At 44.2% G+C, this 25084-nt stretch overlaps 1 protein-coding gene across 4 annotated transcripts in view; it reads left to right on the forward strand.

The window, feature by feature from the left end:
• PTPRO (protein tyrosine phosphatase receptor type O) overlaps window positions 1-25084 on the forward strand; it is a 212254-nt gene that overhangs the window by 141396 nt on the left and 45774 nt on the right. For 3 of the 4 annotated variants that reach the window (XM_053257391.1, XM_053257392.1, XM_053257393.1), the window contains 5 exons: window positions 2276-2469; window positions 4813-4924; window positions 12034-12185; window positions 12962-13082; window positions 16531-16670. In XM_053257391.1, coding sequence (XP_053113366.1) covers window positions 2276-2469; window positions 4813-4924; window positions 12034-12185; window positions 12962-13082; window positions 16531-16670 — 719 coding nt within the window. Of the gene's footprint in view, window positions 1-2275; window positions 2470-4812; window positions 4925-7706; window positions 7723-12033; window positions 12186-12961; window positions 13083-16530; window positions 16671-25084 lie in introns of those variants that run through there. The other variant, XM_053257394.1, reaches the window with a different exon arrangement.

Here is a 25084-nt window from a genome sequence, read left to right on the forward strand (position 1 = left end):
CAAACCCAACATCTGTCCACATGGGCATCTCATTCAAATAGGGACTAAACACTTACAATCCAATGCATAGCAGTCCATCATGGTTGATTTCCCAGATAAAATTAGGGAATCATTGGCTGACATCTTAACTAATACGGCATGAGTGCAACCATTGCAGGCCTACAGCAGCTGAGGTCCTGCTTCAACAGTGTGCAACCCTCCGGGACATTATTTTTGGTTGCACAGAGTTCTTCTGGGGAAGAAAGGATTGGCAAAAATGCACTCCCCGCATGCATGAGCAGCCAGGCAGCTGAAGCAGGACCACAGCCACTGCAGGCACACATCCTTTGGCTGCACACGTGAAGCATTAGGATGTCAGCCAGTCATCATCAATCATCATCATCATCATCATCATCAATTTACTGTATATATTGCCTGACTCCAAAGGCTCTAGGTGTTACACATAAATAATCACAGTCAAATGATCTCAGCCTATAGTTTTTGCATTTTACATACATTCCTGCATAGACAGCCAGTCAGATGGATCTTGAAGGTGGATATGGAGGTGAAAGTGCTCATTCCCACTTCTCACCATGTGAAGGGAAGTGACTGGGTTTATTCTGGCCCCAAATTTTACATGTGGTAAAATTCAGAGCATTGTTCTACTGTATTAAAACTGATGGCCTACTTGGGTTCAGACAGATAATGAGGGAGGCTGCTGCTTATACCAGAGGTAAAAAACCTTATTGTCAGTTGGCCACATTGTGCTAACTCATTGATTGTCCCACCCCTTTCCATGCCCTAGTTATCTAGTTTCTGAACTGCCACCACTGAAACATTTTCCCTCCATTTCCATGAGAACTGGAAACTTGCTTTACAAATGAAATAGGAAGTTCTTTTCCTGTTATCTGGAAAAGTTATTTTCCTGTTATTGGGTTTTCTATTTGTACAGTGATCTCACAAATATATGGAGCACATGCACTCCTAGATATGTGATATGAAGAGCTAGAGCAATTGCTCTGATTTTCAGAAGAATCTAACTCACAGTTTGGCCATGTCCTCACTTTTGCCTCTGGTTGAGGGATATCTTGGACAGCCTCTCATACTGGCAGGATGAGTCAGGACAATCCTATGCTAACATTGTTCCTGTCACAGTACAGACACTGACACTTCAATCACACTTTTCTCCAGTGTAACTGCAGAGGCTAGTTGAATATTTGCATCACTACAGGTGCGCAATTGACCAAATTTTTGTGCTTTCCCAGGCACAGTTTTAGAAGATCGAGAATCTAAGTATGTACAGGTGGACCTTGTTATCCCTGGGGTTCCATTTTGGCTACAACCGTGGATAACAAAACTGCAGATAACAAGACCTTAATACAATGGCAGTTGGGAGGTTAGATTCCTGGAGGGCATAAGGGCAAAAAAGCAATTAATAAGCAGAAATAACTGAAACCAAGTACCAGGTTTCCAGCTGTCCAGCAATGCCCCCTAAAACCCCAAATTCCACTGATTTTCCATGAAAAACCACATGATTCTTTTTTTTAACTAAGAGCCACAAAATAGCTTCCTTCAGCAAAATGGTGGCCAGAAATGAGCTTGAAGGTCATTTTGTATCTGCAAATAATAAGGTTGGGTCTCCATTGCCCAACCGCGGATACAAGAAAGTGTGAGTGCCAGGACCACGGATGACAAGGGCCGCCTGTATATTTGTGTATATATGAATGCTAACGTGCCTCTTACTTCCATTTTTCCATCTGTTGTTCCTATCTTCTAAAAGATCCAGAGCATATAACCCTGATCAGGATATCTCCACTATCCTGCTTCCTCTCTGCCTGTCCTGTCCACTACTTCAAGGCGAGCCAGAATAAGGACACTGGATTTGCCTTTACATTTCAACCTTTTGTGCAGGACCATAGAACCTGGCAGGACAGAGGTTTCTCTTCAGTATTTCCTGTCTTCTCCCAGGGAAAGGGATGGTGACTCCATTTGTCTTGCTCAGATTGACAAATCCCAATTTGTCTTGCTCAGTTATTCAGAGCACTTCGGCATGATGGTTAAATAATTCTGGAAAAGAAATCCCAACCCTGTTACAGCAGGGGATCTCAAACTTGGGCCCCTAGATGTTGTTGGACTATAACTCCCATCATCCACAGCCACAGGGCTGAAGGCTAGGGATGATGGGAGTTGTTGGCCAACAACATTTGTGAGCCCATGTTTGAGAATGTCTGCTGTAAAAGAAGATGTTTAGAATGAGCTGTGAAAACATTAACCATCTCTCATTTCTGGTTTTTAGTCCCCACAGGGATAAAGGATTTAACACTTTACCCTTTGGGGCCCACTGCTGTCGTGCTCAGCTGGAACAGGCCATACCTCGGTGTCTTTCGGAAGTACATTGTAGAAATGTTTTATTTCAACCCTTCAACGATGACCTCGGAGTGGACAACATACTATGAAATTGCAGCGACTGTCTCATTAACGTCATCCGTGGTAATTGAATGTGCTTGGTACCGTCTGTTATGGCTTAGGGTTCCATTCATGTTCAGAGCTGGCTTATAGAAAAATCCCAACAGGCATTTTGAAAATTGCAGAACGAAACTCTTGTCAATATTTTGTATTGCTAAAATCCAATCTATAGTTTGTAGTGTAGAATAGCAACATACAAACAGCCTCCTCTATAAATTCCATGTAGCCAGCAAGTTTCAAAGAAGAACTTTTTACTTTAGGGGGGGAAGTAAGGGGGAAAGTGATCTCTAGGAACTCTGCCAATGACCAGGTTCTGCTTAACCCAGGGGTCTCATACTGTGGCCTTCCTACATAATCCCATAATCCCTGGTTACTGGCCATTTTGATTTGAGATGATGGGAGTTGTATTTCAACAACAGCTGGAGGGACGCCACTTGAGACCACTGATTGTGCAGGACCATAGGACTGTGCAGATATTACTCTGTGGTAGTCTGGGTGAATGTATTGGGGAGAGGATCATGCTTGCTGCCCCCACCCCCACCAAAAATAGAGAAACACTCACTATTCTCTTGCCAGGACACAAAACTGAAGCAGATATTGAGGTGGGTCTCACGATCAGTGAGACCCGCCTCAAGAGGGTTAGCGGGGAAAGCGGGCTTAGCTCGCTCTCCCCGCACACGAGCAGGCTGCAGCCTTGGGCAGCCGGATCGGCTGCCTACACGACTGCCAGCTCCATCACGGAGCCGGCGGGGGCTGCGGGGATCGGGGGCCGCGAGTGCGTAGAGCATGCTGGAGAGACCCCCGAGCCGGGAGGCTGCTTTTTAGCCTCCCGGTCGGGGGTCTCCTCGTGAGTTGCCATGGCACATAGTCATGCCACGGCAACACACGCTCCGGAAACCCCGGCTAGCGGTGTGCTCACTTCGCTAACCTGGGTTAAGAGGAGGGCTGCAGAAGCGGATTACATGCTTTGAGGCACCTGGGCTCACCTGCGGGCCCGGTGGTTCTCACAGTCCACTAAAACCGAGCTAGGCTCCTCTAGCCAGATTTTAGCTGATCGTGAGAATAGCCTCATTATTGGATATGTGAGAACAGCACCACACAGCCAGTCTTTTCTGATCACTATCTATTGCTAGTGACACATCAGAAAAGGCCAATGCTTAAAAACTTAGGTTTGTGACCCAGCACAACTTTTCTGTGCACTGTTTGTAGTTTCTCATCCATCTGGCCTAGGGCTGTTTGGGCCTCTAAAGAGATCATAGAAGCTCATCCATCCACACAGACCTTCTGCTACAAAACTCTAGGTGGGCTCACACATCACACGGAACCTACTTCCACTGTTGGTAACCGAGTTGGCTGTCACTGTCTGAACCCATACCAAGTCTGGAACCTGAATCTAGAAGTGTAACCAAGATTGGTTGGCTTGCTGAACTGCATGCTCCTCGCACTGATGTATTATGTCTGAACCCACGCTCTTCATGAACAGCTGGTTTGTTCCACGTGAGCCCGCCCCCTTTGCCATCAGGACCAACGGCTGCAAGGCAAGCTGGGATAGCATCCAGGGCTTCACTGGAAGCCCAGCTAGGGGGCATACCTCTGGCTCAGTTTGGCTACTTTTGACAAAATTAGATCTATAATAATAATCTATTATATATCTTATATATAGATATAAAAGAGAGGAGAGCTGGTCTTATGGCAGCAAGCATGACTTGTCCCCTTAGCTAAGCGTAGTATGCTCTGGTTGCATATGGATGGGAGGCTAGAAGTGTGAGCAGTGGAAGATATTCTCCTCGGGATGGAGCTGCTCTGGTAAGAGCAGAAGGTTCCAAGTTCCCTCCCTGGCAGCATCTCCAAGATAGGGCTGAGAGAGATTCCTGCCTGCAACCTTGGAGAAGCCACTGCCAGTCTGTGTAGACAATACTGAGCTAGATGGACTTATGGTCTGACTCAGTATATGCCAGCTTCTTATGTTCCTAATTTTAGGTTCCCTTCATCTGGAGGGATCTTCAGGTTCTGTGTTATGTGTGAACATACCCTGATACTATTCCTCTAATACATGCATTTGTCATCCTGAGGCCTTCTGGTCTTGCTTCTTAAAGAGGCAGTATGCAGCAGATATTACAGAGGAGGAAACATGACACAGACCTTTTTGCAACGTGTCATTCTTCTACATCATTACAGTTTATTAGACATGGCCAATCTCTGCCTGTTAGTGGACAGGCTGGTGGCAGGGAGAGGGAGAGATCTCAGCAATTAAGCCAAGGTAGGCTATCATGCCCATCAAGAATATAGCCGTAATGCCATATGTGGATCCTCATTTGCTTAAGTGTTAATTCTTTACTCCTTGTCTTCTTGTGTGCACCTCTTCAGAGAATAGGCAACCTACTGCCTGCCTGGTATTATAACTTTCGAGTTACCATGGTGACTTGGGGAGAGCCAGAACTGAGCTGTTGTGATAGTTCCACCATCAGCTTCATAACAGGTAAATAGAAACATGGCAACTCTTTGAAAGGAAGTGTTGTCATTTAAAAAACAAAAAACAAAAAAAAACCTTGTTGATGCTGTACATGCATCAAAAAGCAAGATTGGTTCTGGGTGTTACAGCTTGCGGTGAGAAAGAGATAATGGCGTCTTCGATATGGTGGGTTTGGAAGGAAGGAAGAGGTGTAGCCCCATGCTCACGGCCAGGGCTTATTAGCTGTATTGGGCCCATTTGGATGATACCTTGCTGGTTCATGCAATTAGAAAGGGAACATATGAGCCCGATTCAGATATTATGCTGTACGACTGTACAGTGGTTTGTACATGTGTTTGTGTGAATGGCAGTGTTAAAAGTGAACCTGGTTACAGGCCCTTCAAATTCATGGTACTAATAGGAAGTGTACTTCTGTACCTGCATTCAGCAGAACATGTGAATGACTGTACCTGTGTATGGATCGGTATGTGTGTACACCACACATTCATTGTACGAGTGTTGAACATAATGTGTGAATGGGCCTATGGAGAGTGCAGTTGTCATGATGCCCTTCAGCCTCTTAGTATATCCCTTTAGTGTGTGGTGAGGAGGCTGTTAATCCAATTGGCCCCTCTACATACACGTTTCAAATATTGTTGGAGGAGATGTAGAGGAGCCCTTCAGATGAACAGCCCCCTCGCATGTGATCAAGGAGTGGACCAAGAGGCCATTGATATGTCCCCAGAAGACATCATGATATGTGCACTTCCTCTGTGTCCCCTTCCTAATTGCATGGGCTGGTAAGTTATAATTAGATCCAGCCCAATATAATCATAACTCATTCCCTTGATTGTGAGCATGCTGTTATATGTCTCTCTTCTTTCCAAACCCACTTTTAGAGGGCAAAGGGACACCTTCAGGGGCAATTTATTATGGCTGGGGATTATGGGAGTTGTAGTCCACCAATAGCTGCATTAGCCACCTCTGATATACAGGGCCATTTGGGGGAAATAAACCCCACTCACAGCATAGTTTCCTTACTGCTAGAGATATCTGGTCACTTCTATGAGGGTTTTAAATGGAACACCTGGCAGCGCTAAAACCATTTGATGACATTCAGTATTCTTTGGACACTAATATTTTTTCCCTTGTAGCTCTAAGGAAGTCATCTTTATTCATGGTTTGTCTTCAGCACAGCTTGTTGTAGCTCTCCTGAGCTCCATATATAAGGCAATAAAGAGCAGATGTGTGTTTGGTGGGGAAGGAGGAGGAGGACACTTCAGGAGCATGTTTTCAGAAGTTGGGAGCAGATGTGGAATAGCCCAGGAGAAAAAGCACTGAAGAAGAGTCTTAGGAAACAAGAAGACCTGAGCCCTATTCAGACATTATGTTGTACAAGGGCACAGATGTCTGTACATTCATACGTGTTTTTGTGTGAAGGACTGCACCAATGTTCATTTTTTTAAAGTGAACATAACAGCTCTGCCGTTTCAGGCCCAAGGCCTATCTAGTCCAACATCTTCTCTCACACAGTGGCTCACCAGATGCCACTGGGAAGCCCACAGGACATGCCCACACAGTGGCCCACCAGATGCCTCTGCAAAGCCCACAGGGCATGCCCTCTCTCCTACTGTTACTCCCCTGCAACTGGTATTTAGAGGCATCTCGTCTCTGAGGCTGGAGGTGGCCTGTAGCCCTCAGACTAGTAGCCATTGATAGACGTGTCCTCCATGAATTTGTCTAAGCCCTTCTTAAAGTCATCCAGGCTGGTGGCTGTCCCCACATCTTGTTGCAGAGAATTCCATAGGTTATGCATTCTGTGAAAAAGTATTTCCTTTTCTCGGTCCTAAATTGCTTGGCAATCAGTTTCATGGGATGACCCCTGGTTCTAGTGTTATGTGAGAGGGAGAAATATTTCATCTATCCACTCTCCACCATGCAGAATTTTATAGACCTCTATCATGACACCCCTCAGTCATCTTTTTTCTAAACTAAAAAGCCTCAGGTGTTGTAGCCTTACCTTGTAAGGAAGGTGCTCCAGGCCCCTGATCATCTCAATTTCCCTCTTCTGAACCTTCTCCAGTCCTATAATGTTCTTTTTGAGGTATCGTGACTAGAACTGTACACAGTACTCCAAATTTGAGCACTGCTAATGATATTAGCAGTTTTATTTTCATTCCCCATCCTAATAATTCCAAGCATGGAATTTGCCTTTTTCACAGCAGCCGCACACTTAAACTACACTTTCAACGAGCTGTCCACCATGACCCTCAAGAACTCTCCCCTGGTCAGTCACCGACAGCTCAGACCCCATCAGCAAATATATGTAATTGGAGTTTTGTGTCCCAGTATGTATCATTTTACACTTGCATACATTGAACTGCATCTGCCATTTTGTCACCCACCCCCCGTTTGGAGAGATCCTTTTGGAGCTCCTCACAATCTGTTTTGGATTTCATAACTCTAAATAGTTTTGTGTCATCTGCAAATTTGGCCACCTTGCAGCTTACCCCAACTTCTAGATCATTTATGAATAAATTAAAAAGTACTGGTCCCAGTACAGATCCTGGGGCACCCCCACTTCTTACTTTCCTCCATGTAGAGAACTGTCCATTTATATCTACCCTCTGTTTCCTGTCCTTCAACCAGTTATCAATCCACACATGAACCTGTCCCCTTATCCCATGACTGCTAAGTTTACTCAACAGCCTTTGATGAGGAACTTTGTTGAAAGTTTTTTGAAAATCCAAGTATACTATGATAACTGGATCACCTTTAACCACACGCCTGTTGACACTCCCAGATAACTCCAAACGTTTGGTCAGGTAAGATTTCCCTTTGCAGAAGCCGTGTTGGCAGAAGCCGTGTTGGTTCTCCTTCAGCAGGGCCTGTTCTATATGCTTAACAATTTTATCTTTGAGAATGCCTTCCATCGATTTGCCCGGCACAGATGTTATGCTAATTGGCCTGTAATTTCCCGAATCCCCCTGAATCCCTTTCAAAAACTGGTGTTACATTGGCTACTTTCCAATACTCTGCTACACAGCCTGATTGTAGGGATAAATTACATATTTTTCCAAGGAGGGTGGCAACGTTGTGAGGAGAAACCTAAGTATGTAGTACACTGCTCTGGGCTCCTTGGAGGAAGAGCGGGATATAAATGTAATAAATAAATAAACAAACAAACAAACTTCACATCTGAGTTCTTTAAATCCTTCGGGTGGTGTTTTAGCCATCTAGCCCTGGCGATTTATTAATTCTTAGTTTTTCTGGACAGTTTAGAATGTCACCTCTATCTGACTCAGTTCTTTAGCTTCTGTCCCTGAGAAGCTTGGTTCAGTCACAGGTATACTCTCAGTATCCTCTGCTGTAAAGACAGATGCATAGAACTTGTTTAGCATATATGCAATCTCTTAGTAATCCCTTTCACTCCCTCATCATCTAACAGACCAACAACCTCCCTGGCAGGTTTCCGGCTTCTGATGTGTTTAATGAAGTTTTTGTTATTCCCCTCGATGCTTTTAGCTAAATGTTCCTCAAACTCTCTTTTCCACTCCCTTATTGTCTCCTTGCATTTCTTTTGCCAGAGTTTGTGAACCTCAAAATGTATGGTATGAGACCCCTCAAATCTATGGTACAGATAGGAAGTGTGGGTACGAATATGGGATGGGGTTGTAGCTCAATGGTGGAGCATCTGCTTGCATGCAGAAAGTCCCAAGTTCATTCCCTGCATCTCCAGGAAGGCTGGGAACGACTCCCACCTGAAACCTTGGAGAGCCACTGCCAGTCAGTGTAGACAATAATGAGCTAAATGGACCTATTGTCTGACTTGGTATGAGGCAGTTTCTTATGTTAAGTGCCCTACTGTACATGTAACTCAAAGCAATGTGTGAATAACTGTATTTATGTACAGATCTGAACCTGTGGATTTTCCACTGGAAGATATTCCTCTTAGGATATGCTGCCACTCTGGGAAGAGCATCAGCATGCTTGCATGCTAAAGGTTCCAAGTTCCCTTCCTGGCTTCTCCAAGATAGGGCTGAGAGAGATTCCTGCCTGCAACCTTGGAGAACCCGCTGCCAGTCTGTGTAGACAATACTGAGCTAGATGGCCCAATGGTCTGACTCATTATAAGGTGGCTTCTTATTTTCCTATGCATTTGTTGTACCAGTGTTCGACTTAATGTCTGAATAGGGCTTTGGACTGGGGAGAATCCCTCTGTGCTCTGGATTCCACAGAGAAGGGGCAAGGATAATATGCAGTTCCACAGAGAGAAGGACATGGGTGCCCTCTTTTGCCACAGATTTCACTCCTCTGGTTTGTTTAAAAGACTTATAGCCCACTCTGTCAGGCCAAAGCCTTTCAGATCAGCTAGCACATAATTTTAAAACAATAATTCATTGCAGTAAAACATAAACCGTAATAATGCAGCAGTGTGGGACAGATTAAACACAGCAATTTAAAAAGTACAGCAACTAAAAGGCATGCAAGGTCTTTGCTTGGAGTTGTAGAGACATCAGCTTTGGCTGATATGCCGATGGCAACCTTACCTGGATGGAGATAGCTTGGCCACAGTTACTCATGCTCTGGTAACCTCCAGTTTGGATTATTGCAATGTGTTGTCCATGAGGCTGCCTTTGAATACAGTTCAGAAGCTGCATTTGGTTCAAAATAGGGCCACGAGATTATTAACTGGGGCTGACCATTTTGATTGTATCATGCCAGTGCTTTGTCGGCTGACTGGGTCCAATTCAAAGTGCTGCTTTTAACCTTTAAAGCCCTAAACTGCTTGGGACCAGGTTACCTGAGAGAGTGCCTTGACCCATATGTCCCTACCCGAACCTTAAGATTCTCTTCAGAGGTCCTGCTCCGAATTCTCCCACCAAACAAGCTGAAGTGGGTGGCTACTAGGTATAGGGCCTTTTTGGTGGCGGCACCCTATTTATGGAATAGACTCCCAGTGGGGCTTGCCTGGAATCGTCACTTTGTGCTTTTAGATGCCAGGTGAAGACCTTTCTGTTCACCCAGGCCTTTTAAAATAGATTTTAAAATGCAATGTATTGTATTGTAACTTATTGTTTTGTTTTTTGTGTTTTTGTTTTGTTGTTGTTATATTGAAAATCACCCAGAAACAATTTGTTATGAGGCAGCCAACAAATAAAGTTTGTTGTTATTGTTATTGCCACAAGATCCTCCCTGAAAGGAGAGTTTCAGTCAGGGTGTTTAGACAACATTGTCACTCAGCATCCCCACTATAGAACCATATGAACTGAGCACATGGCCTGAAACATAACCACTATGCAATACTCCCCTTCACTGCACATATCAAGGGAAGGTTGGTTGCCTTTTGGGGAACTGTGTCCTCCACTATTGCTCTTCTCACTAAGGAATTCCAGAAAAAGTTCTGAGGACCTCCAAGGTTTCCTGGCACACATTTTGAAACATTTATGTTTTTACAAATGTTATGTCATCCATCAAAATGTCCTTTTGCAAACAATTTATTTAGAGTCCTAAGGACTTGGTTCATTTGCTTTGGCGCTGTGATGAGTTTTCCTCTCATTTTAGCTTTTTATTAAATTTGTTTTATGTTAACTTTTTGTCACATTCTGTTCGAGCCAACTCTTGTAAACCATCTTGCTCCAGTAGCCAAGAGTAATAAGCCGAGTGTGTGAACAATTCCTGTTAACCATAATTTGTGCCTCCGGCTGGATATATCAGAGCAACCATGACATCTGGTGGCAAAATTTTTTTCTATAACCTTGATTTGGGGCTGCTCAGAGCCTAACAGAGCACATTATGCACTGCATGTGCATCTTTTTATTCAGTTTGTTGTTATATTTGTATCTGGACTCTTGAAAGTGCCTTGCATCATAGAACAATCATCTCTGACAACATCTGAAATAGTAGTTACAACTTCATCTAAAAACAATACAAAGCAAGAACGTACATGTCGACTGTCCCTATTAAACAGAAATAGAGCCTATTCTGCGACCTGTTCTACACTGTCCCTATTTTTTACTTTGGGAGAGATCTTTAAAAGTATCTTTTTAAACTTCTGTTCCTCCACATACACGTGCCCTTGAGTTTTATCCTTTGTCCAGGACTTTTGTTAAATAGTGGGAAGTGGATGCATCCTTATACTTTAAGCGTACATGCATGTAAAGTGTGCAAATGAACACAAAATACCAGTAGATTGCTCTTTTTCCATAAGCACCTATCCAGATAAGAAATATTAACATTAATATTGATTAGAGGTTTTTAAAAGGAAAATTCAGAACTGCACAATGGTAAGTGAGTGTAATTCACATAGGTAGTGTGTGCCACTACAACACACACCTGTGTATTTTCCTTGCCTGCACACACTTACTTAGTATTCTGACATTCCAAAGCCTACACAGAGTGAGAGAAGATCCTTAGAACTGGGAAATTGGCATCACTGTTGTAGAAGAGTGTTATATTTATTAGTGAAGTCTCTGGGGGAATAGCAATGGAGGGAAATGTCCCATTATAGAGGGGGGAGAAATGAGTATGCTGGATCAGGAGTCTGGGCTATTCACTTTACTTTTCTCATTTTTATTTGTCACTTTTTACATCATTTAACACAATGCAACTTTTGCATGATTTGACTGTTTGAACTGCAGAACTATTCTTTTGGAACTGCACTTTTTTAAAAAATGCACGTTTTCTATCTGGTTGCACATCTGAATTTTTTTCAAGCATTGTTTGCATTTTTTAGCTTGACAGCAACAGGGACTAGAAACTTGATTTTAAAATTCATTGTCTTGGATTTATCATGCCCAAAATTAATAGTGATGCTCTTTGCTGATCAATTGACCGAATAAAGATGACTGACTGACTGTCTGGCTGAATAGTGATGCTCAGTTCTTCTGGGGCAATCAATAGTGATTGCCCCAGTTCCAAATTCTGTGCTTTTACAGTGTGATTGCAGCAGCCCACGATACATGCAGCCCTGTCTGTTTTGTAATAATATTTCACTGGGTGAGTGGGAGGATTATCAATGAGATAAGAACAGCATAGCTTTTTGTACACTGAAAATTGATGCAGAAAATATAAATACTAAGTTACTATAATAAATGTAGATCCTGTTTGTAACTATCTGTCTTTCTTCTTGATAGCTCCAGTATCCCCTGAAATCACCTCTGTCGAATATTTCAATAACCTTCTCTATGTCAGCTGGATCTATGGTGATGACAACACAGACCTTTCTCATTCTAGAATGCTGCACTGGATGGTTGTTGCAGAAGGGAAGAAAAAGATCAAAAAGAGTGTAAGTATGATGAACACCTTCTGATTCCTTTGGTGGAATGGCAAAACAGGGAATGCCTTTCCCTTTAAGGGAAACAGCGCCCTCTTGAGCTTCATCTTGGGAGGCTTGCACAGAGTGCTAGGAAGTGTAGCCCCTCCCAGTGCTTTCCTCCTAGAGCTCTTAAGAGAGGATTCCATCTCTCTTAAAGGCCTCCCAGCACTGAAAAAAGCACAATACAGGTCAGCACTGGGGGAAATGGCTCACACATTGAAGGTCTTTTGCCAAAGTGGCCCCCACTTCAAAAAACATTCAAGATCACTGTGTGGTAGAAATAGTGCAAGGAGTCTGAGAAAGTCCTGCCCTGACCACGTGGAACTACCAGTCACAATAAAAGGAAGTTGTGATGGTCAGGGCTGCAGATGGTGCAAAAGGATAATCTGCTGACATTGAGCACATCTCTTTTTTAAGCCTTAGAATAACTGACAGAAGTTGTAAACAAGCCGGGGCAGAAGACCAGTTCATTTGCACTTCTTTACTTGCTAACGAAGCCACCTAATGGCACCTCAGGGAAATGACTTGGTTATCAAGCCAGAGGTTGCCAGTTCGAATCCCCGCTGGTATGTTTCCCAGACTATGAGAGACACCGATATTGGGCAGCAGCGATATAGGAAGATGATGAAAGGCGTCATCGACAGCACACTTTACCTTACTTGCTAACAATGTCTGAGCCATGATTTTGTCTCTGCCTCTGACATTCTCCCCTGTGTGGGGAGTATTTAACACATTTGCTGTTTTAGGTGACACGGAATGTCATGACCACAGTGCTCAACCTGCCCCCAGGGGACATCTACAATCTCTCGGTGACTGCTTGGACTGAAACCGGCAGCAACACCTCAGTTCGACAGGTTGTGAAAGTGGGTAAGTTATTCTCTTGAGAGCTGGTCCCTCACCCGAGGGCTGTGCATGCTTTGGCAAGGTCGCTGCATGGCAACTTGGTGTGTTCTTTTCCGGATCACCCACAAAGTGTAATTGGGGAGAGTCAGCCCAGGAAAATGAGATCTTTTTTTATAATGGAAAACTATAAAAGAAGTGGTATACTAGAGAACATGATTGCTATATTTGTTTGTTTGTTTGGCATGTTTTTATACCCCCCCAAACTTCCATCTCTGTGTGGTTTACAATTACAATCATTTAAACCATTAAAACAATTAAATTCGTTTAAACATTAAAATCACTAACATTAAAATCATTTAAAACCAATATTAAAAATTAAAACCATAAATCTAATTAAAAGCCTGGGTGAATAAATGTGTCTTCAGTGCCTTTTAAAAAGTTGCCAGAGATGGGGAGGCTCTTATTTCAACAGGGAGTGCATTCCAAAGTCCAGGGGCTGCAATGGAGAAGGCCCGTTCCCGAGTAGCCGCCAAACGAGTTGGTGGCAACTGCCGACGAACCTGTCCAGATGATCTTAAAAGGTGGTTAAGATCATATTGTAACCAGAATTCTGGAAAGAGTCTAAGCAACTTCACATGATCTGCCACAAGTCAGGAAGGTGGGAAACGACAGGAGCCACAAGCACAGGCTCCCAGGATGTGTGTTGTGTGAACCCACCCGTCTGGTTCCCAAGCCCTCCGCCCAAGTTTCTCCCAAGTTTCGCAATGAAGATATGATGATGGTCAGAGAATCTTGGGAGAATGTCAGGTGGAGGGATCAGAACTAGACTTGGACGGGTTCTCAAGACATGCCCACCAGGAGTGTGTGCTCCCGGTTCTCGACATTTTCCCGACTTTCCCCGCCAGCCTTACTTGCACCAGATTGTGTGAAGCCATCCTGCGTTTCCCTGTTCCTTTTCAATCCCATTTACTTCTGTCAAGTATATTTCAGCTGAGGTAAACTATTGATACCATATTTATACTTTATGGCTGCCATCATTAGAAGAGATGCAGAGAGGCTTTTAAATATCGTATCCTCTGCTTTTATCTGGTAGGTTTCTTAGTGTTTAGCTTCTCTGATAACTTTTAATTTCAGGTTTTAAAACCTGTTATTTTAATTGTAGGTTTAGTCTGATCTTTTAACTTTTAAACCTTCTCAATTTTTTGTTCTATATTATATTCTATATCGTGACTTATTCTATATTTTATCTATTTTATTAATGTTGGAAGCAGTCCTGAGCAGTAGTGGGTACCAGTGTTCCCTCTAAAGCATGCACACATGTGTGTGCTCACAAGTTTTTTTGATGTCCGCTCAGTTAATTTTAGATCCTGCTCAGGTTGAATCAGGAAGGCTCAATTCTGAATGCATGTGCACACACACTGCCTTGATACTGCCACCCAGAACAAAACTCATTCCGCACCCAGATGAAAAAAATTAGAGAGAACTCTGGTGGGTACCCCACAAGAGCGGGGTATAAATAAAGATAATGATGATGATGTCACATTTTACAGTTAGTAAAAGTTGACAAGACAAAGTTGGATTAAATACAGATTTACTGTTTTTTCCTTCTAATTAATCCATATTTGCTAACAAATAATTTTAAAAGGACTGCAACAAAATTGAGTGAAGATCAGTTTAGCTTTAGAAAACACCAAGGAACAAAAGCCATCCTCTTTGCCATCTTAATATTGATAGAGAGAAGGCTAGAAAGGATATGGCTGTAGCATTTTTTGAGCTAGAAAAAGACTGGACAGCCTCGGCTGTAATGAAACCATCCCCTAGTTTCCAGAAAGCATGAATCGACTATGAAGGAGAATAATAATATATAATTTATGCAAAACCTCGGAAGCGACATTTAGAGTAAATGATATTGAACCAAAATTGGTAATAAGCTCTGTCAAAGGTACTCATTGTACCCTCTACTGTTTAATATAATTATAGAGCACACTAATAAAATGAAACAAATAGTAGACTCAGGCAATCCAGTAAATGGGAGGTTAATGGCTATGTTTTGCTAATATAGTGATAATGGAAGACAGGGGAGGAAAGCCACAGAAATATGGAATGCAATGAATCCATTTTTCAGAACTACGACTTAAGATTAAATGAGAATAATACAAAGATATTAGTGACAAGAAAAACTGCAATGCAATAGCCCCAAAGATTTCTTGGGTTCTGGGTGGAGTTTAAATCTAGGGTTGGGGGGCGGGGAACAGATTCTGGGACGCAGACATATTTTTGGGAGGTACAAGAGGCTGCGGAAGGAAAAGGGACCACTGAAAACTGCCCACCACCACGTGATGGAAAAAATTGTTTCACCAGCATGGCATTGAGGGGAAAGGATTAAGAAGCCCCTCATGCCCATGAGATAGACTGTCTCATGTGGTGTTTTTGGTTGATCCGTTCCTTGATCCAGGCCAGTTTTTGAATGGGGCTTTAACTACTTGTATTCCAGTCCTGGAGTAGAGGCAGGGCTAACAAACAGCCAGCAACAAGAGCACTGAAAAGCAGATTGCGCTTTCTCTGTACATAATATCTATTTCATTAAACTGTTAATATTTCTGATTCCACTCCACTGCCTTGTCCAACTCTTTCCTCTGGATTCTACATCTCACACTCTATAGATCAGGCCTGCATAACATAAGACCCAGGGGCATGTTCTGATCCACAGGGACCTTTTTTCTGGCCTGCAGGTAGGAATATCCTGCAGCAACAGCCGGAGGCATGAAGAGCTCTTTGCCTGTCCTCCTGATGATCAGCAGTGGCTCAATGCAGTTGGAAGCATGAGACCAGCTGTCCCCTGCCCCTGGGGCAGAGCCCACAGGCACCAATCCTCATTCCCCTCACTTTCCCCCCCGGCTCTAACCCTCTGTCCCCTCACTTTCATCCATATTCTGAATAATTTTAATGTAATAATTAATGTGCTGAAATTTGACCTCAGCCCCCGCACATGGTTGCTTCTGGCCCACTGGGGCATTTGGGCTGTGCACCTCTGCCCTAGACGGTGGCCCTGATTTCATCTCTATGATTACCCACTTCCCTGGGAGCAACCGATGACAGCACTTGGCAATGAATGACTGTTACTTGCTGTTCGTCCAAAAATCCTCCTTGCTGAAATTGTGCAAATATGATTGCGTCTTACTGAAACTTCAAAGCTTTCCCTCCTCAAACGAAGACCCAATTGAAAACGGAAGTAATCATTGAAGGCTGCAAATAGGGAAGGAAAAATAAACGCACGCTCCTTAGGAGTGCCTTCCTGTTTAAAACTGCTTGTTCGTTGCTGAGTGAGCTCTGAGCAGAGTGGGGACTTCTCTGCAGGAATGGGCTGAGGAGAGAGAGAGCAGGGTTGTCTGTTGCGTGGATTCTGTTTGCCACTCTTTCCTGCTGAATTCTGAGGAACCACAGGTTACAGGGACTCTTCTCTGGTACCCAGACCCAGCTCCTCCGAGATCGCTCTTTGCTGTGAACAAGACTCAGACTTCTGTGACTCTCCTGTGGGTGGAAGAAGGAGTTGCGGATTTCTTTGAAGTTTACTGCCAGCAGACTGGCTTGGGCCAGGACACAAAGATACAGGTATGTGCAGTGACAGCAGTAGCAAACGCATGTGTGTGCATGCGTGCGCACACACACATGCTCTGGTGGGGGCACAGAGGAGCCAACATGCATTTCAAAGGGGAAAGTGAGCTTTGTTTCATGTATTAGGTTTCTGAAAATAAATAACAATCTATTTCACTCTCCAGTTTCATCCTAAACCTTTCCCCCCCTCCGAAGTAAGTCCGGCTGATTTTGATGGAGTTAATTCCCGCAGTGGGAAATGACTTGACTAGCAAGCCAGAGGTTGCCAGTTCGAATCCCCACTGGTACCTATATCGGACATCAGCGATATAGGAAGATGCTGAAAGGCATAATCTCAAAATGTGTGGGAGGAGGCAATGGTAAACCCCTCCTGTATCCTACCAAAGAAAACCACAGGGCTCTGTGGGCGCCAGGAATTGACACCGACTCAACGGCACACTTTAACTTTGCCTAATTTCCAAGTCAGCATGTTTAGGATTACAGCCTTATTTTAATTTCCAGTTTGTGACTCAACAATGCAGGAATGAGAGGCCAGCTCTCTCTGGGTGTGTGAATGCTTGTCTTCTTACCTTCCTACTCATAGTACTGCCTGTATGTTTGCTGTTTGTTCTGGTTTTGATCACACACACACACCCTCCCACACACACACATCCCCCTGCAAAATGGAATCTAATCTTGATGGTCAAGGTTTCCGGTCGTTCTCCATGTTACATATTTTATCAAAATGGCAATTTTCTGCTTCCACGATGCTTCAATTCTGGGTGTCTTGTCTGTAATGCATCAGAAATGATATCAGCAAAATATTAGTATATCTTTTTATGTGCATGGCTGTATGTGCAATCACTTTAAAAGTGAAGTGAACCTAGAAGTGAAGTGAAGTGAAACGGATCTTCTCAAATGCAGGTATAGATAAGAAGTGAGCTGTGTGCATAAGTTCAACATAACATGTGGATAACTGTATCTGCATACAGATTTTTATGGGTGTACACTGTACACTGATTGTACATGCCTTGAAAATAATGTATGATTAGAACTTGTAACTCACTTCAAACCTTGGTATGAGATTGCAGTTTATTTCAAGCAGGTAGGTTAGAATAAACCAAGATTGGTCAGTCTGGACATCACCGCCGATCTTGGTTTATTTTAATCTAAATTAGAAGTAGATGTTTGCATGGGCATGGAGGGGGGAACACACAACCCCAAGCTCGGGGATGTCCTGAGGAGCCAGGCTTTAAATAAGATTATGCATGACATCCAAACCACGGGGATGGGACCACAGCTCAGTGCTAGTCCATCTGTATGGCATTCAGAAGGTCCCAAAACCTTGGAGAGCTGCTGCCAGTCAGTGTGGCCAATAAGAACGTAAGAAGAGCCCTGCTGGAGCAGGCCCAAGGCCTTTCTAATCCAGCATCCTGTTTCGCACAGTGGCCCACCAGATGCCTCTGGGAAGGCCACAGGCAAGAGCTGAGGCCATGCCCCTCTCTCCTGATTATTGATTAATATTGGGCTAGATGCACTAACCGTGAATTGGTAGAAGGCAGCTTCCTATGTTCCCATGTAACCAAGCCCCTTGAGTTCTTATCAGTATCCCAAGGAATGAAATGCTAGTTCTGGCCCATTGGTCTTGTCCCTGCACAGTTTGCTTGTCCCCTTGCTCATGCATCACTGCCTCCTCCTCTTCCAGTTGTTAACAAAGCACCCTGTAACCGGAGATGCCTGAGACAGGGGAAGGTTGTACCACTGACTTCTCAGGTGCCTGCCTACGGAGTGCTCCATTCACATCTTCTGCTAAAGGCAGCAAAGGGGAGGGGCAAAATAGATTGTCTGGAACAACTATTTGATTCAATGGTGTACTCTAGAGCAGGGATTTCTCAGTGTTGGGTCCCCAGATGTTATTGGACTTCAACTTCCACAATTCCCAACCAGTGGCTGGGGATTATGGGAGTTCAAGTCCAATAACATCTGAGGACCCAACGTTGAGAATCCCTGCTGTAGAGAACACCACATTTTATTACCTAATTTATTTTTTAAAATCCTCATTCATGCTGCTATTGATTTATAAAAAGCTCTTTCACTGCATTCTCCATTTGTTATTGTTTTATTCATGCAAACCTCATCCATTTTATTTCCCATACATTTGCTTCACTAATATGAATGGGGCTCATGTGCTTTACTTTCCATTCATTTTTTAAAATGAATGAGCCACTCCTGTTATGCTTGTCTGATGGTTCAGTTCTGAAGCTGAGCTCACAGGACAGCTGGAGAATATGTTGGAGGGTTCCTAGTGGGCCCCCCTCTTTTTCAGCTACATTGGTCTTCATCATTTGAATGTCTGTGGCTCTATTGCAAGAAAGGGAAGCTGAAAGGAATTCACCCTGAGCCAGAAAATACCTGCTAATTTTGGACTGAAAGAGAAAGACAGATATTCTCTCTCTTGTTATTTTGTAGAGAGGAGGAAGCAGGAATAGCCGAGAGAGGAGGAATAGAGAGGAGGACGCAGGAATAGCTGTCTGGCCTGCATGGCCGTGTGCCTTCTAATCTTAGTCCCCTGGATTAATCAGGGTTGTGTGTCTAATTTTAATCTGTGATTAGAGCTCTGATCCTAAAGATTAAATTAATTAAAGCGTACAGCCCTAATTGGAATGCAGCTTCTGGGGTTTCAATGTTTTGTTTTGGACACTGCTGAGAAGGTTATACATTACAAATTGGAAATTAAGAAAGGCAAATTTCCTGGGTACTTAGTGTTATAAGGCTGGGACGAACATAATAGACCACTGAGTTCTAGTTCAGCTGTTGTTGAACTACAATTCCCATCTTCCCCAGCCACAATTTATTGTGGCTGAGGATGATGGGAGTTGTGGTTCAACAATAGCTGCCCTTCCTTAGGGGTTGGGGCGATAGCCTATTCCTTTCTTGATTCCCAAAGTATCCTTTCTTGATTAATCTTATAATAATAACTGAGGGTCATACTACACATGATGTGGGGTGGTTAACCTTTTTATCTTATGTGGTTTTCTCGGTAAAAAATCACTTCTGCAGAGCTGTCTTTTTCTCACAGAGAAGCAGGAAAGGCATGCTCAGTGCAGATAGCTGTTATTTCTTCTTATTCTTTCTCTTCCTCCACTACTAATACTAATACTATTTATATACTGCTTTTCAACAAAAGCTCTCCAAGTAGTCTACAAAGAAAAATAAGTAATAAATAAATATGACAGTTTCCTGTCCCGAAAGGGCTCACAGTCTAAAAAGAAACATAAGGTAGACACCAGCAACAGCCACTGGAAGGATGCTGTGCGGGAGTTGGATAGGACCAGTTGCTTTCCCCCTGCTTAATATAAGAGATCCACCATTTTGAAAAGTGCCTCTTTGCTCAGTTAGCAGTAGTGAAAATACCAAAAAGACCATAACAAGAAAAAGGTCTTCTGAAAACAATTAAGCACCTAATGAGATCATTCACACAATCAAAAACTGTGTCCTACCCAGGTTTGGGAGCTGTGTGTACTCCCAATTTTTGGTTGTGTGAAAGCAAGGTAAGAGGAAAACCTGGGTCGAAGTGATTGTGTGGAAGCAAGGTAGGAGGAAAAGCTACCCAGGTTTTCCTCCCACCTTGGTTCTACACAATCTCTTCTGCGCAGGTTCTCCTCCTTCCTTGCATCCACACAACCAAAATTGGGAGCATACACAGCTCCCAAACCTGGGTAGGACATAGTTTTTGATTGTGTGAATGACCTGAGTATGGAATTTCACTGTTTTGTGTAATAATAATTATTTAAAATGGCTTTGTAAATTTATCTGAGGAGTCTAAAAAAGAAACAAACAAGTAAATAATAAAAAAGAAACAATCTTTAAAAAGAAACAAACTAAATTTATGTATTATTTATTTTTCTTTGTAAACCACTTTGTGAACTTGGGTTGAAGAGCGGTATATAAATATTCGTAGTAGTAGTAAATAAAAATTTGCTATAATGAATCCAATCATGGTGCTTTAGTTGGGTTAAAGGGTGTTGCTCTAGTAAATGATATTGCTGGCTTTGCTGGTGTTTCATGTTGAATCACCACAAAATTTGTTTTTCATGTGTGCACTGGTTGACTCCCCTTTAAGAGTTTTGCTAACATAAAGAGTTCATACTGCAGAGGGAGAGATGAGGTCATTTCCTCTTCATAACTGTTCCAGCTTCGTTTAGGACAACCTGTCTTGGTTTTTCCATATGCAATTCCATTTATCTATTCAGAGCTGGTCTTGTGGTAGCAAGCATGGATTGTCCCCTTTGCTAAGTATTATTAAGTATGAAGTAGCTTCTACCCTGGTTTGCCTTTGAATGAGAGATTACGAGAAGCTTCACACGATTGGTGTGTGAAGTGCTGTTAGGGTTAGTGCAGGGAGCCATCCCTGGCAGGCCAGATTGGCTGCCCACACAATTGTCGGCTCCCTCACGGGGCCGGCAGGGGCAGCAGGGATCGAAGTTCTAGGATGCCCTGCGCGAGTGTGGGAGAGACCCCCGGAGCTGGGATGCTTTAGCCCCTGGTGGGGGTCTCCTCGTGTGTCGCCACGACGTGGAGCTGCGCTGTGGCAGCACATGATCAACTAAACAGGGTTAGCGGAGCGCTCACTCCGCTAACCTCGTTTAAGGGGAGGGGTGATTTGGGTGGTTTGCTCCTGTGGCAGCAGACGACCAGAGACGACCAGCCTGATCTCTCCTGGTTGTGGGAATCGCTTCTAAATGTGTGAGCCCCATCCTTGGGGCTGCTCTGGGAAGGACTATGCTTGCTTGCAGAAGGTTCCCAGTTCCCTCGCTGGCAGCACCTCCAAGATAGGGCTGAGAGAGACTCCTGCCTGCAACCTTGGAGAAGCCACTGCCAGTCTGTGAAGACAATACTGAGCTAGATAGACCAATGGTCTGACTCAGTATAAGGCAGCTTCCTATGTTCCTAGGACATGAATCACATTGCTCTTTTGTTTTGGGGTTTGTTTGGTTTTTAACTTTTAACAAAAAGCCCGAACTGGTTACAAAACCTGAAAAGTGACAGCATCTCCCAAGGCACTGTGAAAAATCCATGATTCATGCTTGTGGTTTGGCTTGGCTTATTCACCTTTCCCCTTTTATAGTTGTTGGTTACACCATCAGGTAGCCAGAAGCATCCAGGCTACACATTCAGAAGACCACATGGTAAGGCTTTAGAGGACTATACCACTTGAGAATCCAGGGGAGGGGTTGCATGCTGCTCCCCATAGAAAGAACTCTCCTGTTGATATTTAAGAATAATTAAGACTGCCCTTTTCATTCAGGCTTTTGGCCAATGAGCTCTCCTCTGCTCTTTTTAAAATTTTTAGCTGATTCGTTCTGTTTGTATGTTTTTATTGAATTGTTTTGATCTTGTTGTTAACCACCCTGGGGTCTTAGGACAAAGGGCAGCATGTAAATATACATAAATAAAACAAATATTTATGTGTACATTATAAAGCATTTTAGCATGTTAATGTAAAATGAATCTACAAGTTATTTTACATTGCAATATGAACTTCAATGAACTTAGTCATTTTTAATTTGCTTAATTATTTATTTGTTTACTTATTTGTCAGAAATTATCTCAGTTAATTGGATATAAGGCCTGTACATACCTGGTAGATTTGTTTGAATCCATATAAACCTGTTTTTGAAGCTAGCCATATTTATTTGAGCTTCTGTGTGCCGGTAAGAGTCCTAAAGGTTTTGTTTTAAGCCCACTGAAGGTTGATTTGTGGCAGTTATGCAGCATGTCTGGACAACTGCTAATTAGTTCTGATTATATATCTTTGCGAGGCTGTCATTTCATTCTGTGTGTGTATGGTTGGTGTGCAAGTTGTCTGTCATGCCATGTGCTCTGTCATGCTATATAAAGTAAAATATTTATTATTAATAATAAACAAACAAATGATAAAGACTTTCCTCAGGTAGAAAACTAGCTCATCAAAGAGAATGCTGAGTTAGACTTCTCCTCTTTCACATGCTAAGTTTCCATGGGCAGGCAGTTTTTGATCTGGGAAAGTGTCAGACATGCAATCTCTGACATATACTTTTGAATATATATGAACAGGGCCTTTTTCAATGTGGCCCCTTGGTTTTGAAATGCCCTCTCCAGAGGAAGTTTCCAGGCTCCCTATGCTTTAGAGTGCTTATAAAGCATTTGATGACCCTCCTCTTTAAAGAGGTGTTTTTATCTGCCATTTGTATCTGTTGGGCGGTTCAACTTCGCTTTTGCCGCGGAGTTCCTATTTTTTGCTAGTTTTTACCAACTTTGTACTGCTCTTCTGCCTGCTTGTTTTTATTTTCCATGTTCTTTTATTGCAATTTTATTACTTTTGTGAGCTGCCCTGACCTGAACAGCATTGCGCTGGAGTGGCGGGATATAGATAGTTTTAATTAAGAAAGATAAATGTAGGGCTGCGTGAAACTTCAGGGCCCCATTTGGGTTAGATCTGCTTTGACCCCCCCCCCTTCAGCCTGAAACCAAGTGTCTTCTGGTGGGGGCCCAAGTGGGACTGAAGCAAAGCAAATGGGGCTGAATCTGATGACCCCCTCACTTTGCCCCCCTGGCCCCCCACTCCTAAAACTGGATCCAGCAGGGAACAGGAGACAAGTCTCTATTCTACCCTTTTGCTCCCTGCCATGCAGGAGCAAGCTGTCGCCTTCTGATGCCTACCACTTAAAGGGACACCCCCCACCCCACTGCTTTCCCATGTGATCCTGGGATTTGTAGTTTTTTCCCTGTGGCTTGCCATTGCTACTTAGTCACTCCTGTGTTTTTATTGCTCAGAAGTGTTAGGGCCAAGTCACACCTCCATTTGCATGTGCCAGGATGTAAGTTGTCTCCAGTCTGGGTGGTGGAGCAATCATCATCTCATCATTATTTCACTTCCTGCCCAGCGTGCTGACAGCTGAGTCCACATTTATTGCAACATCATAGAAATGACACATGGTTGGTGGCAGCCCGGTTAATATGGACTGTGTGGTGGCTCCTCTATGAAACTTCAGGTGACCACTACAGCATGTATCCATGGCCACAGAAATGAACCTGCATCTCTAAGTGTGCACCAAAGACAAAATGCATTGCTCTAAAATTCTGTACAGGCTCTCAGATTTCATGAATGCTTTTGTGGGGAAAGCATTTCAGAAGGCCAGCAACTTGTTGGAATAAATGGGCCCCAGAGCATGGTTTCGGAACACACAATATAGCTAAGCAGGCGGTGATGCCAGCACCATCCCTTGTGGGGGGTGCGGGGCTTGGGGCGAAGGGGCCTGCCCCCTGCGTCTGATGTCAGCCCCCTGCGTCTGATGTCAGCCCCGTCTGACAACAGACCAGGAGTGTAGGGAGGCTGGCAGTGGCCCATGTGTGGCTGCTGCCGCTGCCCCCTGGCCCTGACATCAGACGCAGGGGCCCGGCTAGCCACGCCCCGTATCTGACGTCAGATGCGGGGGACATGGTTTCCCTCCCAAATGGGGATGTGTGGCCCTGTTTGGAAGGGAAATCGGCCCGCGCTGCGTTGGGCAGCATGGGCCGGAGCAACTCTCCCTGCCTTAAAGGCAGGGAGAGCCAATGCAGCGCAGGCTGTTCTATCTCCGAAAGGGGGCCGCGCGGGCCTGTTTGGAAGGGAGATCGATCGGCCCCACTGTGTTGGCAGCAAGACCGGAGCAGCTCTCCCTGCCTTTAAGGCTGGGAGAGTCACTCTGGCCACAATGATTTTGGCTCCAAACGGGGATGCATGGCCCCATTTGGGACCGAAATAACGCCCCCGCATCTGATGTCAGACCCGGGGCTGCATGTGTGGCCCTTGTTTAGTGGCGACCCGGGTTCTTTGAACCCATTCACCCAGTGGTGGCTCCGCCCCTGCATCAGCAGGGTGTGTGGCCTCGCTCTGAAACAGGCCAGCATTTGCCCTGTTTTAGAGCAGTTCCTGGCCACGCTGTAAACACAGTGCTGCCGGTATTTGCTCTGAAACAGAGTGTGCATCAGGCGCAGGGGGCTTGCTTACCCCCCTCCCCCAGGCAAGCACATATGGTGGTAGCGGGCAGCCGCAGAGGCCACCACCATGAGCTGAGCGTGCAGGCAGTCTACAAGGCTGCCCACCGTTCAATGGCACAGCGGACCCCCTTCAAACACGGGGCCCAGGGCTACCACCCTGGTTCCCCCGCCCTAAGGTCGGGCCTGGGTGGGGCCACAGCTCACTGGTAGAGCAAATACGTTGCATGCATAAGGTCCTGGGTTCAATCCCTGGCATCTTCAGGCAGGAGTATGAAAGGCTCTTACCTGAAACCTTGGCAAGTCAGTGCCAGTCAGTATGTATAGTACAGAGCTTGATGGACCAATGGTCTGACTTGGTATAAAGCAGCTTCCTATCTTCCTGTGGAATTGCTCCCAAGTACTTGTGTTGA

The sequence above is a fragment of the Hemicordylus capensis genome, chromosome 5 (genome assembly GCF_027244095.1).
Source record: "Hemicordylus capensis ecotype Gifberg chromosome 5, rHemCap1.1.pri, whole genome shotgun sequence".
Lineage (NCBI taxonomy): Eukaryota > Metazoa > Chordata > Lepidosauria > Squamata > Cordylidae > Hemicordylus > Hemicordylus capensis.